Source organism: Mus caroli, unplaced genomic scaffold (genome assembly GCF_978045245.1).
Source record: "Mus caroli unplaced genomic scaffold, Mus_caroli_1 scaffold_10, whole genome shotgun sequence".
NCBI classification, from domain to species: Eukaryota; Metazoa; Chordata; class Mammalia; order Rodentia; family Muridae; genus Mus; species Mus caroli.
The window spans coordinates 25071105-25091405 of record NW_028227265.1 but is presented as its reverse complement, the minus strand read 5'-3'; the positions used below and the strand labels follow the sequence as shown (position 1 = coordinate 25091405).

The 20301-nt window shown below is 37.9% G+C and overlaps 1 protein-coding gene across 5 annotated transcripts in view; it reads right to left on the bottom strand.

Annotated features, from left to right (window-relative positions):
• The window catches only part of Terb1 (telomere repeat binding bouquet formation protein 1), a 56421-nt gene that overhangs the window by 31262 nt on the left and 4858 nt on the right, over positions 1–20301 (bottom strand). For 2 of the 5 annotated variants that reach the window (XM_029480331.2, XM_029480328.2), the window contains 10 exons: positions 16918–17031; positions 16362–16490; positions 15090–15221; positions 13180–13240; positions 12964–13079; positions 12747–12869; positions 6261–6413; positions 3080–3214; positions 2002–2127; positions 124–278 (listed from right to left, as the gene is read on the bottom strand). In XM_029480331.2, coding sequence (XP_029336191.2) covers positions 124–278; positions 2002–2127; positions 3080–3214; positions 6261–6413; positions 12747–12869; positions 12964–13079; positions 13180–13240; positions 15090–15221; positions 16362–16490; positions 16918–17031 — 1244 coding nt within the window. The remainder of the gene's footprint in view (positions 1–123; positions 279–2001; positions 2128–3079; positions 3215–6260; positions 6414–12746; positions 12870–12963; positions 13080–13179; positions 13241–15089; positions 15222–16361; positions 16491–16917; positions 17032–20301) is intronic. The other 3 variants (XM_021170431.3, XM_085843669.1, XM_029480333.2) reach the window with 2 other exon arrangements.

The window sequence follows — 20301 nt, the reverse complement described above, 5'->3', positions numbered from 1 at the left end:
TATTACTCTTAAAATTTACACCACTAGGCTTACATTAAAAATATTTTAAAACAACTGGAGAAAAACATTCTTATACTATTTTAAAATATTTGCATAGAATATTCTGGGAAATGAATAACTTACCTCTTTCCCTCCTTTTTCAAATTGTTTTATTCTGCACAGAGTTTCCTTTGCTGCCTTCCAGTGCTCTCTAAGAGTCTCTTTTCCGCTTATCTCCTTTAGTTCAGTTTCATTTTCACCAAGAGAATTCTGTCCTAGACTTAGAGATAATTTCCCAGCTTTGTAATATGGGATGGCGTGGGGCAGGGAGGGGAAAGGGGATAAGGAGTTTGTCATTATTATAAGTGTTACTGTCACACTTTAATAACACCTTACATATTCCACCCATCCCACCTTCAAACTATATCCATATACAATAACTGGTCCTGAAACTGAGTAGAAAGAGTACACAGCAGAAACTCAGGACTTAATCACAAATTAGGCTCCACTCTTCATAGTTAGAGGAAAATGTTATTCCAGATACAAGGTTATTGGCTTTAAAGTAGTTTGTTTGGAATGAAGGAATTAAAGTCAGGGCCAATAACATGCTAAGCATACTCTCTTACTCAGCTGTATCTCTAGACCAAAAGTAGATTGTTTTGGATAGCTTTTCATCTACTTGACACAAGCTAGAGTCATCAACTGAGAAAGTGCCTCTATCAGATTGCCTAGAGACAAGCCTGTGAGTCTGTGGGACGTTTTCTTGATTAAGAATTGATGCAGGAAGGCCCAGATCACTGGAGGAGATGCCATCCCTGGGCAGGTGGTCCTGGGTTGTATGCAAAAGTAAGCTGAGCAAGTCGTGTAAGCCATGTAAGCACCCCCCGCCCCCCCAGTCCCTGATTCAGCTCCTGCCTTGAGTTCCTGAGCTCACCCCTTCATAACGGAGTGTAAGGTGTAAGCTGAAAGACATTCTTCTCTCCCCAAGTGGCTTTGGTCACTGTGCTTATTACAACAGTAGAAAGCGAACTAGGAGAATAGGTATGCTTAAAACACCATCCTCCTAAAAATGTATTATGGTCATAGTTTATGGTTCACAAAGAAATCTTATAGCTACTACCAGCTCTCTGGGCTCCAGCTAGGCTGTTTATCAATTCTTTAAATACGCCAGGCTCCCTCCTAAGCTAGGACCTGTTGCTTAGACCTAAGATATTTGTCCATAGCAATTCAGATCTCTACTCAAGAATTACTTTCATTCTATGATTTGGGACCCTTTCTCCCAAAACCATAGCTTTGCTTATAGTTTTCCAGGTAGCCACAATCTACTCCCTTATAATCTTGATGTCAATTTATAATAATAACAAGTCTCAGTTTTTAGAATTACTATTTCTTTACTTAGACTAAACTTATATGTACATAGTTTCCTTATAACTGTATCTCAATCCCAGTGCCTTACATGAAACTTAGCATATAACAAAAATTTATGTTCTTAAATAAATAAGCAAATGTACTTTATGATTTAAAAATAAGTTACGAGGCATAAAATAGTGAATTCTCTGAGCTGCTGCTATCTGGAGGTTCTCTTCAATATAGGCTTGAGTATGCTGAAAACACCCTAATAGTCATTTTCAAATTATATCTGCTCTTTCCAGGCCTAACACAGTAACCCAGAAGCTGGAAGGCTTGGCTCACTAGAACACATATGAATTTATCTTAGCAGTGTTGGTCATTATCTTTCCTTTTCCTTTAGAATGGGTTCTTACTGTGTAACTCACAAAGATCTGCCTCTGGTCCTGAAATCAAAGCTGTGTGTCACTATGCCTGACAGCTGATATTTTGGGCTTGTTTGTTTTATATAAAAGTCTTAGTGTGTAGCTCTGGCTGACATGGAACTGCCTATGTAGATGTCACTGGCCTAAACCTCCCAGGGATCTGCCTGCCTCTGCGTCCCAGGGCTGGGATAAAGGTGTGCACCGCCACACCCAGCCAGTTGATCTTTTCCTAAGGTAACGGTAAACTTACTAATTTTTTTGCAGTTGTGAAGCACGTAAGTGGCAGCTTTGCTTAGGTTTTCATTCTTAAACTCAGTTAAGGCTTGTATCATCAGTGGAAGCCCATGGTTTTTTAAAAGTTCATACTGATTTTTCTCTGTAAAAATATCAAAAATTAAAATGGTGATTATTTTTTTCATGAAGCATTTAAGTATGAGATCATGATTCATTGCTATAGTAATTATGAACATAATTAAAACTTTAAAATAAAGAATTTTAAAAGTATTTTTAATTTAGGTGATAATCTGCTTATATAAACTACATTAAGTCTCATAAATGATTTCTAACATGTAGCCACATTCTAAAATAAAATGTTTTCTAAAATTTAGCCACAACAGGCCATACCTCATACCAGTAAACAAATAGCTCTCATTTGGTTTTTTAAAGATCAAGACTGGGGCTGGAGAGATGACTCAGTGATTAAGAGCACTTGCTGCTCTTGCAGAGGACCCAAGTTTGGTTTCCAACACCTACATCAAATGGTTCCCAACCACCTATAACTCTGTCTCCAGGGGATCTGATACCCTCCTCTTTTGGCTTCTGTGCATCTCCAGAGAGACACTTATATATACACAGAAACAATAATATTCATAAAGGTTAAGAGAAAGAATAGAGAAACTGGTAAAGGAAGCAAAAGCTGGGGGAAGAGAGCAGAAGAAACGAGAGAGAAGGGAGAAGACAAGAAGTGGGAAAGTGAGACAAGGAGGGAGACCATTAGAGTGGAGGCTGTTAGAAGGAGTGAACTATGGGAGGCTGGGATGGACACAGGAAGAGGAAAGCAAACCTTTCAAGTTTTCACTGAAGGTTAGAAGAGCTGACCTTTCAAGGCTTTTGGTGAGAGAACAGGATTAGAATTGTATACTGACATGGTGAGAAGACTGAAAATGGAGAGAGGCAGGAGCTTCAGTGACTAGCCGGATAGAATATGAGAAAGGAAATAAGAAGCTTAAATGACTGGAGGGAAAGCTGGATTTTAAGAGGAGAAAGAAGCAAAACCATGTTTCCACCCCTCTGTGCTAGTACACACACTGAATTAATTGAGAACTTACCACAATCCTCCGTGCAGTGACCAATGGCAAGTATGATGCTAAATTTTTCTCTTGAATCAAGACTTTCATGAAGCAGTAATGCCAGAAGTGTAGAAACAATGCGGTACTTGGATAATACCACTGTAAAAGCAGCTGCTAGTTTAATAGAAAAAAATAAGTACAAATTTAAATTTTCTAAGTACAAATGTACAATATGTTTGCAGAGTTTATTCAGGAAAGATATCATAGGCCTATATAATATCTAATATATACATGTCACATAATATCTAATATATTAACTTAAATAAATATATTGTAAGATAATGATGGCTTACTATAGTCCTCATTATATATTCTTTTAGTTGTTATTTTGGGACAAGTTTTCTCCATGTAGTTCTGGCTGACCTAGAATTCTCTATGTAATTAGACTGGCCTTAAACTCACAGAAATCCATCTGCCTCTGCATCCCCTGTGCTGAGATTAAAGGTGTCCCATCATAACTAGCCCTTAATGTGATTTTTTTCAACTACTGTTAAAAATATATGAATTTACTTTTTAGATTCATAGAACATTACAGTATATTTGTCTCGGTTACAAGATAACCATTTTGTTACAATAAGAACTATCATTAAATCATTATAAATTGTAAGAATTATCAGCATTTCTTTCTTTTTTATTAGATATTTTCTTTATTTACATTTCAAATGTTATCCTCTTTCCTAGTTTCCCCTCCAAAAACCCCCTATCCTCTCTCCACTCCCCCTGCTCCCCAACCCACCCACTCCCGCTTTCTGGCCCAGGCGTTCTCCTATACTGGGGCACAGAACCTTCACAGGACCAAGGGCTTCTCCTCCCATTGATGACCGACTTGGCCATCCTCAGCTACATATGCAGCGAGAACCATGAGGCTCTTTGTGTGTTTTCTCTTTATGTGATTTTTTAAAAAATGGGTTTTTTTTAGTTGCTTTACATGATGCTGTACATATGAACTAATACTATAGTCCTAAAAGCTGAATATATGTACTCTTACCTTATATATCTACTGGTATCTACACTGGACAGTAAGGGCATTACTAGATAATCAAACCCTGCTTGATTGAAATATCCTCTTATCTGATGCTGCAATGAAGGATATATAAGCCTATGCTTAACTGTGGTAAGATTCAAGAAGTATACTATGTTAAGCTATACTTTTCCTCATAAGGTATATATTTACTTTACTTTTGATTGTTTGAGACAGGGTCTTAAACTGCTTAGGTTGGCTTTAAAACTTACTATTAAGCAGAGGCTAACACTGAACACTAATTCTTCTACCTCTACCTCCTAAATTCTGGTTTCATAGGTATGCACCATCCTACATGGACTTTATAGGGCTTTCAGTAGAGTTCATCCAGAGTCTAATAATACTGGTATGAACAATGCTCAAGGTTATGAATTACTCAAGGAACTATATATCATTTACACTTTTTTTTTTTTCGAGACAGGGTTTCTCTGTGTAGCCCTGGCTGTCCTGGAACTCACTTTGTAGACCAGGCTGGCCTCAGACTCAGAAATCCACCTGCCTCTGCCTCCCAAGTGCTGGGATTAAAGGTGTGCGCCACCACCACCCGGCCATTTACACTTTTTATATTTTCTTAATGTGTTTGTGTGTGCACTTACACATGGTCATGCTGCACACATACAGGTAAAAGGATCACTTTATTTCTCATTTCACCACATGGGTTCCAGGATTGAACACAGGTTGTCAGGCATGGCTGCAGGCACCTCTACCTGCTGATACATCTCATGGTTCAAGGGACTACATCTCAACAATTTTTAGGTCTTCAGGACTCAGCACACAGGAGGTATTCAGTTACTGCTTATTAAGTAGGCAGCTAGGGGCTGAAGAGATGGCTTAGTAGTAAAGAGAACTTGCTGGTCTTATAGAAGGTGACTCAGGTACACTTCCTAGCACTAACATCTTAGCTCACAGTCACCTGTATGTCAAGTTCCAGGATATCCAACGTCTTCTTGTGGTTTCTATGGCTACTAGGCACACACATAGTATACATAAAAACATTAAGGTAAAACACTCATATACATAAAATACATCTCTAAAAGCTCAGCCATCTACTTTTTGGCCTGATGGTGAATGTAAAGACTTCCTATTGCAAGAATTTACAGACTACCATTCTAAATGATTGTACAATGAGAAGCAGATGTGTCTGTGGTTCTGGTTCTACTGCTCATTTATGCACCTGGTATGTCAGACATCACCCTTGTCACATAAAGGCATGTTTTAGTTCTTTAAGCTTTATGTATAGGTATGTATCTCTATATAAGAAGATGCAATGTGTGTGCAGGTACCAGCAGAAACCAGATGTCATATCCCTGGAGCTGGAGTTATAGGTGGTTTTGAGCCATTCAACTTGGGTGCTGGGAACAAAATTTAGGTCCTCTGGGAAAGTAGCCAGAGCTCTTAACTGCTGAACCACCTCCATAGGTGAAATCCAATTATTTACACAATTCCCAAAATTTTATAAATTGAGTTTCCATTTCTGATATCTCAATGTCTTTTGATTTGTCATGTAAAATTTTTCTTATCAAGGTTGCTTTTCTTTTTAAAGACAAAAGTCTCACTATGTGGCCCTGGCTGGCTGGGGTGCAGAAGATCATAGCAGGCACCACCACATCTAGATAACACTACTTTTTCTTTTAAATTTTATTTTTATTTATTTATTTTTATTAGATATTTTCTTTATTTACATTTCAAATGCTATCCCAAAAGTCCCCTATACCCTCCCCCCACCCTGCTCTCCTACCCACCCACTCCCACTTCTTGGCCCTGGCGTTCCCCTGTACTGGGGCATATAAAGTTTGCATGTCCAATGCGCCTCTCTTCCCAATGATGGCCGACTGGGCCATCTTCTGCTACATATGCAGCTAGAGACATGAGCTCTGGGGGTACTGGGTAGTTCATATTGTTGGATAACACAGCTTTTTAAGTGAGATAACAATTTAAGAATAAGACGGTCTTATTTTGATTCTCTCATTAGACCTAAAGTCAGACTTAGATATGCATCCTTAAACTAGGAATTGATTCCTTTTCACTTGTAAGAAGCTAGAAATTTTTCCCACAATAGTACATAATGTAGCATTTCAACATTCACCATGTTCAGTTCAAACAAAGTGCAATTACAGAAAATTAAGCTTTTTGACTCACAGTTATCAGTAATACATGCATCCATGGTCTTTGTCACTATGACTGCAAGCTTAGCACTGGAAAGAGTATTGTGTGAATCAGACTCCAGCTGCACAAGAACTTGACACAAAACATCCAGTCCACCCGAAGATACAAAGCAGTTCTGAGCATGTGCTTAAGAAATAAAGCAGCAAAACCATTAATATTTCAAAAAAAATGACAGGTGTATTGTTTTATTCACTCATTTTATATTAAATATATTTTTATTTGACTTTTCAAATACTGAAACTCTCCGAAATTAAGGGATTAAAAGTTCAGCTTTTGTCTATTTATGTGCACACACACACACATAGTAACATAGTAACACTCCCCCTGACACAGTACAATGATATGTAGAGTAAGACGGCCCTTTGTTTGTATAGGAAATCTTTCATTTCATTTCTGAGAGCTGGCCTGTTCTGTAATATGAATAAAGTGCCCTTCATAACTATTAAACAAGTATTTCAGTAGAGCTATAAAGAACAAATTCAGTATGGGTGGGGAATGGAAAAGTATAGCCCTATCATCTTAGGACTATGAGGTCGGGGCAAAAGATAGTGAGAGGCAGCCTGGGCTTACAGCAGGACCCTAACTCAACCTAATAACAATGAAAGAACAGATTCATTCATTTATCTTGTATTATGACCAGCAAGCTGCCTGTTTTCTAAATTCCAGCATAACTCATATCTCAGACTGTTTTGCTCTACAAATTACAATGTGTCTCACATATAGTTTTGTTTGTTTGTTTTTTGAGAAGCAGGGTTTCTTCTATGTATTCCTGGCTGGCTGTCCTGAGGGCTGGCCTTGAACTCATAGACATCCTCCTCTCTGCCTCCCAAGTGCTGAGATTGGAGGAGTATGCCATCATACCCTGCCACATATGACTTTTATTTACACCTAAGTATTTTGCTTCTTAGAGCACAAAATTCTAACATATCATTGAGAAAAGATTCAATAACTGATATATACAAAATTATGTTTATATAGTATATATATAAGTTTATTTATTTTTATTTTAAAAAAGATTTACTTATTTATTTTATGTATATGGGTACACTGTAGCTGAACAGATGGTGGTGAGCCTTCATGTGGTTGTTGGAAATTGAATTTTTAGGACCTCTGCTCGCTCCGGTCAACTCCGCTCGCTCAGGCCCAAAGATTTATTTATTATTATATATAAGTACACTGTAGCTGTCTTCAGACATGCCAGAAGAGGGTGTCAGATCTCGTTACGGGTGGTTGTGAGACACCATGTGGTTGCTGGGATTTGAACTCAGGACCTTCAGAAGAGCAATCAATGCTCTTACCCACTGAGCTATCTCGCTAGCCCTATAAGTTTATTTTGAGACAAAGTCTCACTATTTACCCCAGCTGGCTTCACACTCAAGATTCTCTTGCTGTTTTTTCCCAAGTGATGTTACAGGCACCTGTCACCATGCCCCAGCTTGAAAATAATGTTGATAAGAAAGGATCCCCTGAAGCTCTGAAGTCAGTATCTCTAAAGCTTCTAACCTAGAAACAGGCTTGTGACCAAGGGATACGAGGCCAGTAGTTAAAATCCTGCCACAAAACTTTTTCCTAGATTCGTCTAGTTCCGAGGATGATGATTTAAATGCCAGGACAATTAAAAGCAAAATTTAAATTTTATACTGTAAATAAAAGAGATTTTTGCCTAAAATAATATCACATCCAGAATTTACACAGCTCATTTATTTGGTGCTAGGGACTGAAATCAGAAACGTATACATACAACATCACCATTTCTCCACTAAGCTACATCTCTAGCCACTACCTCTTTTCAAAAACATATTTTGGGTTTATATTAATTATCTAATTATCTTTGTTTTAGGAGACAGTCTCATGCAGCCCAGAGTGCACTGAGCTCCTTATGTTGCTATGACTGACCTTCAACTCCTGGTTTCCCTGCTTCTACCAATGCTGGCATTACAGGTTTGTTCCACTATCTGAGAAAGGAACTAAAAATTATACAATGTAATAAAAATAATAGTTTGTATTTATTTGGGAATATTTGTATTTATTCTTGTGGAAAGAGTAGAAACTGCATGCTATGATGCATATGCAAGTCAGAGAACCCCTGTGGAGTCAGTTCTCAGCAAGCACCTTTACCCACTGACTTCATGGCCCTTAAAAACTTCACTCAAAAAATTTTAATTCATCTTTACATTTACTTATTCATATGAATGTACACACATATACTACAACACATATGTGGAGGCCATTGGATGACTTTTGGAACACGGTTTTCAACTTGCATGATATAAATTCTGGGCATCAAATCCAGACAGTCAGGCTTGATGCTAAGAGCCTTTACCTGCTGAGCCATCTCGCCATCTTAGTTTTAAGAACAAGCAAACATTTTCAACATTATGGTGACCACACAGTATTTTAAATTATTTTTTAAAGGATGGTTTTGTTCCTGTTTGTGGTTTTCAAAGTTTAGTTTTTTTTTTTTTTTTTTTTTTTTGAGACGAGGTCTCATGTAGTCTAACGCCTGCTGGACTCTGTGGGTGCCTGCATGGACATAGTGCATATACAGACAAGCAAGCACACACATACATGTTAATGTTAAATGTTAAAACCCACCCACAAACACTATACATCTCATGGTTTACATATTCTTTCTGCAACGTTGCAATGCTTTGCTGTGTTAGTCCACTGGACCACAGTGACAACACTTAAGATGTGTTGCCTATAGCTCTGTTGCTGGGAAACAGACAGGCAGATTTCAGGGCTTTGCTGACCAACAAGTCTAGCTGAAACAGCAAGCTTCAGTTTCAGTGAGAGACCTTGCCTCAGAAAGTATGGTAGAGAGTGATAGAAGAAAATACCCAAAGGTATTCCTTGACCTCCACACTGGAATGCACAGGGAAGTGTATCTGCCACCACATGTGCATATGAGTACATGCCCACAACATACATAAACAGACACAAATGATAGTTTTACGTTTCTAATAATTTGTTGGGGCACATAGAAATACTATTTATTTTGTATGTCCTTGTAGTAATACTGCTTACGGTTGGCAAAATGCTGCTTGTATTCTAGTACTAATTTGGGCCCCCAAGACGGGTGCCCCAGAGATAAGAGAGTCCACATTTAAGACACTGAGTGACCCTGCCCTCAATTAATTGTGATCAAAATAAAGATGCCAACAGCCAATGGCTGTTCTTATTATGGGGCTAGGGAGATGGCTCAGTGGTCAAGAACACTGTCTGCTCTTCCAAAGGTCCAGAGTTCAATTCCCAGCAACCACATGGTGGGTCACAACCATCTATGTAGAAATATGATAAAATTCAGGTGTACATAGATAGTGTACGCATATACATTAAATAAATAAACAAACAAATAAATAAATCTTTAAAAAAAGATGAAAAATAATTTTCAAAAAGAGTTCACCATGTAGAGCAGGACAGACTCACACAGATGGCATCATCCTAACTTGATTTTTAAATATTGCTATATATTTTTACATCTAGGGCTGGGAATGTAACTCCGAGTTGGTTAGAATACTTGCCTAACATATACAAAGCAGTGGGTTTAACTCCTAACACCATATAAATCAAGCATGATGATGGTACACATTTGTAATTAGTTCTAGCATTTGGGGGAAGAGGCAGCAAGTTCAGAAGTTTGAGGTTATGCTCAACTACATAGAGAATTTGAAGCCAACTTAGACTATATGAGGCTCTGTCTCATATAAACCAATAGTATTTTTATATCTATGTTCATAATAGATTTGACGTATAATTTTATTGAAATGCCTTCTTTTGACTTGGGTATAACACTACAGGATGTATTCAGAATTGTTTCTTCTAAGTATATTTTTAGGAATAATTTATATAGAATTCTGGGGGGCTTTTTTTCCTGACCTGTTTGGTAGAGTTTACCAGTAAAATTATCAGGTTCTCATATTCCCCTGTGTTTATTAAAGCTTTAGTTTGTGAATTCTGCTTGATTCGGAACTGTGGAATCAATCAGGTGTGATGGCATACACCTGTAATCTCAGCACTTTGGAGGTGGAGGGGAAAGAACCAGCTCAAAGCCAGCTTCAGCTACCCAACAAGTTCAAGGCCAGACTGAACTACACAATACCATGTCTTGAAATAAATAACTTGGGACTGGAGAGATGGCTCTTTGGTTAAGACCACTATCTCTTCTTGAAGGAAGGGGACCTTGGTTGAGTTTCAAAAACCCACACAGTGGGTCACAACCGTCTGTAACTCTAATTCCAAAGGCATTTATACACTCTGGTCTCCAAAGGCACTGCACACATAAACATACAGGCAAATACTCATATTTTAAAAAGCCTTCAAAAATAAATTTAAAAAGAACAAATAAATAGACATTCCAGATAGAGGAATATTCAAATTATCTATCTTTTTTGAGTAAATTCTAGTCATTTCTATATTTTAAAGAATTTGTCCAAGTCATTAGAATTTTCTAATTGGATGATATAAAACTGTTTCTACTATTACTTTACTAAGCTATGGTAAGGAGGCTGGAGAGATGGCTCAGCAGACAAGGGCACAAGCTGTTCAGTTCACTCCTCAGTTCACTTTCCAGCACCCACCTGGTGGCTCGTGACCACCCATCTATAAAGGCAACTGATGCCCTCTCTGGCATGCAGATGTACATGCAGCAGAGCATGCATGCACATTATACAAACAAACAGCTCTGATAAGATCATGGGTGAGGAATGGGGAGATGGCTTAGCAGTTAAGAGAACTGGTTGCCCCTCCAGCAGACCTGAGTTTGATTCCCAGCACTCAAGAGGCAGCTCATAACTGTAACTCCATTCCCATGGAATCCATGCCCTCTTTTGACTCCACTGGCACACATGTAGTACATAGGCACACATGTAGACAAACATATATATATATACATATATACATCAAATAAAAACTAGGAAACAAAATCTAGAGTGATGTCCCTTCTTATGGTAATTTAGGTTGGTAATTTATATCTTTGAAGGGGGATGTGTTGGGAAAGAGGAAGATAAGAGCATCACAGCCCAGTATAACTCACTATACATGTAACCCAGGTTAGCCTTGAACTTTCAACATCCTTATCTCTTCGGTTTCCACAACCTCCAGAAATCTAAGTTTTTAATAACCACATATTTGGTTACCAGTCATCTTTTCGAGATTTTTTTGTATATTTATTTTTTAAAACTGCATCTATGCTCTGACCAGGGAAACAGTGCCTTGCTCAGCCATCAGCAGGACAGCTTCCTCCTGTGGCAGACAACAAATACAGAGACCTGCAGCCAGATGTTATGCACAAAGTGAAAGACCTTGGAGCACTCATCTCTAAATGGGATGCTATTACCAAATCCCTCCCTCCTCAGAGCTCAGGATAAGAGCCAGAAGGGTCAGAGGACACCAAGGAAGCAAAGCTTCTATGAACTCACAGAAACTGCGGCAGCATGCACAGGACCTGCACAGGTCTGCACCAGGTCCTCTGCATGTACATTATGGCTTACAGAGTAGCATATTTATGGAAATCCTGAGTATACAAACAAATGAGTCTCTGATTCGTGTGCCTTCTCTTGGGCTTGCTTCCTTCTGTTTGTTTGTTTTGCCCAACTCTGATATGATAGCTTTTGTTTTCTCTTATGTATTTTATTTTTGTTATATTTTAATTTTTTTTCAAAGAATAAATGTTACTTAAATATAAAATTTGTATTTATTACTGAGGAGTCATATATGCATGTGCATGTTGTGTGTGGAAACACATGCGTGCACATGCACTTTGGAGGTGAGAGAAGAACTCTGTGGAGTCAGTTCTCTCCTGGCACTTTTATGTAGGTTCTGAGGATCAAACATGGCTCCATCAGACTTGCATCTCTTTGAATGGCAAGTGCCTTTACAGACTGAGCCATTGCATTGGCCCCATGGTGTTCATTTCTAATTTAATTCCATTTTGGTTAGAGTGTACGTCCTGGGAGGGGTTGATTTCATTGCTTTATTTTGTGAGGGTATTTAGGAAGGGGGGAAAAACCTATATTGCAAGATGGGTATAGTGGTACATACTTACATTTCCAGAACTCAGGAGGTGGGAAAAGGAGGATCCTACATTTAAGGTCATCTTTAGCTATACAGACACATACAGCTATAGAAGCCAGTTTGGGCCACAGGAGACTACTCTCAGACCCCACCTCCCAAGAAACAACTATACTGTTGCCAACATCTTTCCAATAATATCGACTTCCAAGATTCTCTTATCTTCAAGAGACTAGCCAAGAACTTTTGAGGCCAGCCTGGTCTACATAGTGAGTTCCAGATCAGCTAGGGCTATATAGTGAGATCCTATCACAAACAAAACAATCTAAATATATTCAAAATGTTCTAAATTAGAAGTATTAAACTCATTAATTGAATTTTGTATTTTTTTGTTACACTTTTAAATGCATTTCTTAATATACAACCTAAAAAATAATGAATACTTACTATTATTTGCAAGAGTAAGTCCAATAAATGAGCATATAGGTCGAATTACCTCAGGTCTCATGCAGTTCATTAGCCATTCATTAACACATGGAAAAAGTGAACAACAAAGCATTTGATTCTCATCTGAAAGGAAGAACACCATGTTTTAATCTGATTTTTGCAAAATATCAGTCAACATTTGTTTTTATATTTGTATTTCAATTGTTGAAATAATTACCATTTTGAGGATTGTTGACACATACACACAGAGTACTGCACACAGACGACCATAACAGATAGCTCTGGAAAACACTATTATCTGACAAATTCAACTCATAATTGGAAAGAACTGTCCTATTGGGTTAGAAAGAAAAGGTAATGAAATTTTATATATGTTCTAAAGCATTTTATAAATGTCCTAAGCAATAATAGTAAAGACATTTTATTTACTTACCTGAACATCTGTGACAGAATTTCAATACAACCCACTTCTCTCACAAGAGTTTGTCCATTTCCTTAAAAAAGAGCCAGATATTACATGAATATGACTTTTATTTAAAAATAATTTTATAAAACTTAAGATACTTAAGTGGTATTATAATTAGCTTTTAAGCTACTTTAAAGTATTATGAAGTATACAGAATTACAGTAGGAAAAAAACCTATGATCAAGGGGCTGGAGAGATGAGTCGGCAGTTAAGAGCATTTTCAGTTCTTCTAGAGGACCTGGGATCAACTCCCAGCACCCACATGGTCACTTACAACCATCTATAACTCTAGTTCAGGGGGATCTGATGCCCTCTATGGCTCCTTGGGTACTAGGCATGCACATGGTGCATAGACATACATGTAGGCAAAACATCCATACACAATTTAATTAAATTAAAGTTTTTAAATTTCTTTTAAAAACACTATAGCCGGCCTAGCAAACACAGAAGTGGATGATCACAGTCAGCTATTGGATGGAACACACGGCCCCCAATGGAGGAGCTAGAGAAATTACCCAAGGAGCTAAAGGGAACTGCAACCCTATAGGTGGAACAACATTATGAACTAACCAGTACCCCGGAGCTCTTGTCTCTAGCTGCATATGTATCAAAAGGTGGCCTAGTTGGCCATCACTGGAAAGAGAGGCCCATTGGACTTGCAAACTTTATATGCTCCAGTACAGGGGAACCCCAGGGCCAAAAAGGGGGAGTGGGTGGGTAGGGGATTGGGGGGGTGGGTATGGGGGACTTTTGGGATAGCATTGAAAATGTAAACGAGGAAAATACCTAATAAAAAGATAAATTAAAAAAAAAACACTATAGCCAGCTTTATTATAGAAAATATATTGTGCTTAGCAATTTACAGCATTCAGTTTTCCTCTAAAAATTGCAAACTGCTTACTTTAAATTATACTTGTTACAATATGAAAATAATCTCCAAACTAGAAAGACTACAAATCTTTTTCAGATTTTCCACAGTTACAAAAAACAAAATCTAGAAGCAATTCAAGTAGCTAACAATTTCAAGAGTTAAATGAAACAAGTTTTTAAAACATGGAAGACTGGGGAGATGGCTTAGTCAGTAAAGTGGCAGCATAAGAGCTTAAGTTTGACCCCCAGCACTCTGTGAAAATAAACAAGAGCCTAGGCCGGGGAGCTTATGTCTGAGCCGGGGGCTCACCGGGCAGTCAGTCTAATGAGATTGGAAAGCCTCAGAGTCAGTAAATGACTCTGTCTCAAAATAAAGTGGAAATTGATTGAGGAAGGGTATCCAACAACAAGCTTCTACGTCAAGCACAAACACATGCACATGCGTATACATACACAAGCAAAGTTTTAACTACATACACACTTTTTATTTTATACACATATATAAAATATATGTACGCATCACTTCACTGTTAAAATTAATGAATATTGTGATAAAATGCATACACTACTTCCTTCCTTAGAACTAGTATCTCTCACATGTTGATGAAATAAAAAGTTACTAATACATTTGGGAAGCAGAGTCCAAGATCAAGTGTCATCTACATAGTGAAACCCTGTCTCAAAAAATAAATACATAAATTAACAAACAAACAAACAAACACAGGCAGGGCTAGAGAGAGATGACTCAGTGGTTAAGGGTAGTCACCGCTCTTCTGAAGGTCCTGAGTTCAATTTCCAGCACCCACATGGCAGCTCACAACTATCTGATGCTGTCTTCTGATGTGTAGATATACATGCAGACAAAGTACTTATATACATAGAACACATAAACCAATAAATCTTTAAAAAATAAAGGCACTACTATAAAAACGACTAGATTAAAAGTATTAATGACTACTCCAAAAATATATTAAAATTTGTATAAGCATTTATGAGAATGTACTTACTATTATTTGAAACCAGAACCAAAAGAACATAGACAGACATTCTTTTCAAATTTGTGCTTGAATCATCATTAGTTAAGAGCCCGGTTAAATCTTGAAATAATTCTGAAGTACACAAAGATTGCTGACAGTAAACTGAAACATAAAATACAATTTTCATTGTAATATAATAGCACAAACCATTTCAAAAATATATTGAACAAAACACAAAAGTTGTCAGACCGAAGATGCTTCTGAAGTAGATGCCACTTAACTGGCATGTGCTAGAAACAGCCACTTAAACTGGCATGTACTAGAAACAGTCAAATCCATGAAGACTTGATGCATGCTTACTTAAGTAGCAGTTTTAAAAAATATTTTAAGGGCTGCAGAGATGGCTCAGTGGTTAAGAGCACTGACTGCTCTTCCAGAGGCCCTGAGTTCAATTCCCAGTAACCATATGGTGGCTCATAACCATCTGTAATGGGATCCGATGCCCTCTTCTAGTGTGTCTGAAGACAGCTACAGTGTACTCATATACATAAAATAAATATTTAAAAAAGGATAAAATTTAAAAAAAAAATTTAAATGACATTTATTTACTTATTTGTATGTGCAAACACACAAATGTGTGTACCCACTATGTGCAGACATGCCATAGCACTCTCATGGATGGGAGGGGAATTTACAGGAGTTGGTCCTCTCCTTCCATCATGTGAGCTCCAGGCAACAGACTCAGGTCATTGAGGTTGGCAAGCACCTTTACCGAATGAGCCATCTAGCCAGTCCCAAACCAGCTCCAAACATTTAAAATACCCTGGAATTGCCAATAAAATCCTAACCGAATAACAAATGAAAATCATCTCAAGTGAAAAGAGAGGCCAAGTGAGAAGACTAATAGAAAAGACAGAGCAAGGAAAAAAACTTAAGAAAATTCAGACATCTGCTTCGAAAACAGAGAGACAAAGAATACTTATGATATTTTTAAAAAACGTTTGGAGATGCAAAAGTCTTTTCAAAGGTCAAAAATAACACGAGGAATGAGGCAATAGCAATATTTAGGAAGCAAACCAGGACAACGGTGCACTTAAGTCCACCCTATGCTTTACAGCAAACTTGACTCAAGATAAAACAAAACCAAAAACAACAAACATCTCCACAGGAAACAAACAAAAATAACCCTAAATAATGAGAGTCAACCAAGTGTGAGGATGCTCACCTTTAAATAAAGAGAAAAAAATTAAAGGCTTATTTGAAATCATTTCAAGCACATAAAGATAACACTTTATATTTTACCATTTTCTTCTGCAATGGATCCTAATGTGTATAAGGCTGCTTCTTTTACCAAGCTCTGCTCACTTGACTTTGCAAGGTTTATTATAAACATCAAACCACCAATTTCCCGGAAATAAATACCTGCATCACCTGTAAGATTTGCAAGTAAAACAAGAAATTATATTTACTTCCTTTACTCTGTTAAGGATAAAAGAACCAAACGAAAGAATATAACACACACACTGAGCAGAAGAGAAGCAACCATGCATGCTGATACATTACTGTACTACAAAGCCGAATCAGAGGGGGAGGGGGCTTGGGCTTGGGCTGTGGGCTGTGGGCTGCCATGTCATGGCACACAGACAGTCCCAGGGCTAGTGAGGCCGTCGGAAGGATCAAGAGTTTCACACCAGCCTGGGTTACTTGATGGAATAGGAAGACAGAAAGAGGGGAGGGTAAGGAGGGGAGAGGCAAACACCATCACAGAGAACAGGGAGAGGAGGAGGGAAAGAGAAAGGAGAAGGGAAAAAAAGGAGAAAAAATAGAATCCTGAATGAAGTGAATTATTATGTCTTACTGTTTTGTTTACAAACTGAATGAATCGTGATCAGAACCTCCTTCTGTGACAAAGGGTTGCCCATGTGATACTTCAGGCATTCCAACAGTAACTTCAGGTCAGTCTTCATTTCTGCTGGAGAAGGAAGAATTTATTAGTTTAAACACAGAGTTTCCTTTCAAAGAACAATGATTCAAATTCTATTTCATAATTACACATCTTTGAAATGCTTGCCTTATAATCCAATAAAGATATCCTCAAAAGGTATTTTAAATGAACTGGATGAAAATACATTAGAATTTAGAGCATGCTAATGAAGAAGTATTTATGAGGAAATTTATAGTACTAAATACCTGTTAGAAAAAAAAATGGCTCTCAAATCAATGCCCTTAGCTTCTACCTTAAGAAACTAGAATAAGAATAAACTCAGCCCAAAGCAAGCAACGAAAAACCTATAAAGAAAACAGCTGAAGTCAGTGAGGTAGAAAAATGGGCCCCAAAGAAGCTCAATGGTGCAGAGCACTGGCTGCCCTCCAGAGGACCTGGGATCCAGCACCCACCTGACAATTCATAACTGTTTGTAACTTGACTCCAGGAGAGCTGATGCCCTTTTCTGACCTCACTCGGGCATCAGGCATGCACAGATACACATGCAAGCAAAACATCCATACACATAAACATAAACTTAAATTAAACAGAGAAAGTGCTTTTAAAAGATCAGTAACACTGATAATTCTCTAGCCAGACAAATGTGGATAAATGAGTACAGACACAAATTACCAATATCAGATGAGACAAGAGCCAGATATAATAGCTCACACCCATTATCCTAGCATTTAGGAGGCTGAGGCAGGAGGATTTCTATAAATTCAAGGACTACATATTAAGTTCCAGGCCAGCCTAAGCTATAGAAAGAGACATTATAATTAAACAACTACCTTAGATTCTGAAGATAACATTTTGCACAACTTCATACAGATTCAATGACTTAGATGAAATAGAAGAAAAAAAAATGCTTTCAAAGGTGTAAATCATCCAAACTCACCCAAGAGCAAGTTATCTGAATAAACCTATATTTATGAAAGAAGCTGAAATCATAGTTACAAAGCTTCCCACAACAAAAACTCTAGTTTCAGGTGTTTACATTGGACAACTCCACCAGTTTTCCCCCAGCCCCTCCACCAAACATTTAAAGAAGAAATAGTATCTAAAAGGTTATTTCCCAATGAGAAAAAAAAAATAGGCCTCACTATACTCTATGCTGATCTCAATCTTAAGATCCTCATGCCTTAGCCTCTTCAGTAACCAGAGCACACCATGATGCCTGCTTCCTGACTTATTCTGAGGTTGGCATTATCCTTGTATCAAAACTAAACCATTAGAAAGAATAGAAAACTACAGACTAGCATCTTTCATGTAAAAACATCTAGTAAGATGTTTGAGTAAGCTGAATATAACAATATATTAACAATGCATCATGACCAAGTTAGTTTATCCAAGGAATACAGGGTAAATTTCATATTTGAATGAAAATCAGTCAAGATAACATATCAAATAAAAATCAAATCCTCTTTTACTATGTAAATGACAAATAGGTATTGGAATAACTTTGTTGTTTTGCTTTTTTTCCAGACAGGGTTACTCTGTGTAGTCCTGGCTGGCCTGGAACTCTCTTATGTAGATCAGGCTGGCCTCAAACTCAGAGATCTGACTGCCTCTGCCTCCCGAGTGCTAGGATTAAAGGCATGAGCCATCTCTGCCTGGATTGTTTTGTTTTTTTTAAGTTTGTATTTCTTTTGTTTTGGCTTTAACAATATTTTATTATATTTGTTTATTCATTCACTTTTTATTTGTTTGTTTACTTATGAGGAGGCACATGTGAAGGTTAGAGGATAATATGTAAGAATCACTTTTCTATCATGTGAGTCCCAGAGATCAAATGAGGTTGTCAGACATGGCAGTATGTGCCGAGCCATCTCGCCATTTTTGGCATAAGTCTTGAACTAACATTTACAAGGGGTAAACTTAAAAAATAAGACATATACTACAAAAATCTGGGATACATCAATCTTTAGTCTTCTATTTATAAAAAATCAACTAGTGTGTTTCAATTAAACAATTTGTGATGTAATCTGTCTGAACAATATATGGTACAAAGGTTATTATTGAGTTGACTTTGGGCAACATCCAACATTCATAATTATCATGTCTATTAACATCATCGGGCTATCAATATCACACTGATAACATGCCAAAGAAAATTTCGAATAAGGCATGGTGCTTTTTCAGTTCTGGGCAAATTTTAAGCTGTGTTCCTACATTCCTTTCAGCACGTCCTTCTCAGATTTGAAGGTTTCCTATCACAGTCTTTTCGTCTTCGCCAAAGCACCTCCCTAACTATACAATTATCACATTTCCTCTTCACTTAACCATTTTGGGGGCTGAGTAAACAAGGTCCTTCAATTCCTGAAGGAAATGCACACAGTACCAAAAGCTACAAGAAACAGAAGAAAACGTGACTGGATAAACCTAAAATTTAAATATTTTTGTTTGGGTGTTTATTTATTTTGAAACAGGGCCTCAGTATGTAAGTCTGGCTGTTCCGGGAACTCACTATGTAGAGCAGGCCAGATCTTAACTCACAGAGATCTGCCTGCCTCTACCTCAAAGGCATGTTCTTAAAATGCATCACAATGCCTGGCTTACAATTTAAAACTTTTAAGCATCAAGATACTACACAGAATGCAAAAGCAGCACAATCTAGAAGGAAATATTTTTTTTCTATTTTTAAAACCTTTTTGGTCCTTTGAGTTTCACATTGTGTATCCCAAGAAGGAAATCTTTTCAAATCAGATATTCAGTCTGGCGTTCATCCCCTGGGATCACACCCAGCACTGCCTAGCAGCTCACAGCTGTCTGCAACTATAATTTCAGGGGATCTGATGCAGCCTTCTAACCTCTGCGGACACCAGGTATGCAAGCGGTTCAAATATACATGCAAGCAGAGTACCCATATCCATAACATTTTTAAACCACTGTGTTTGGGGGAGGTGGAGGCCAGAAGACAACTTGTGGGAGTTGATTCTCTCCTACTACATGGGTCCTGGAGATCAAACTCATATTGTCAGGTTTAATGATCTCTACCCACTGAGCTACCTCACCAGCCTCCACATGTCTTTAGTCGGCTTTTCATTTACAAAAGACATGGCCTCAATATGGCCCAGGCTGGTCTCAACCTTGCTACATAGCGATGGATGACTTTGAACTCTTTCTCCTGCCTCTCTCTCTTCACTTCTAGTTTCTCTCAAACCTGAACCTGGGAGTGGCCTGTCTAGAACAGCAGGGTCTCCAGCACCCCTCCAGCCATGTTCATTATCTTTGCCTCCCTATATAGCTTCCCAGGCT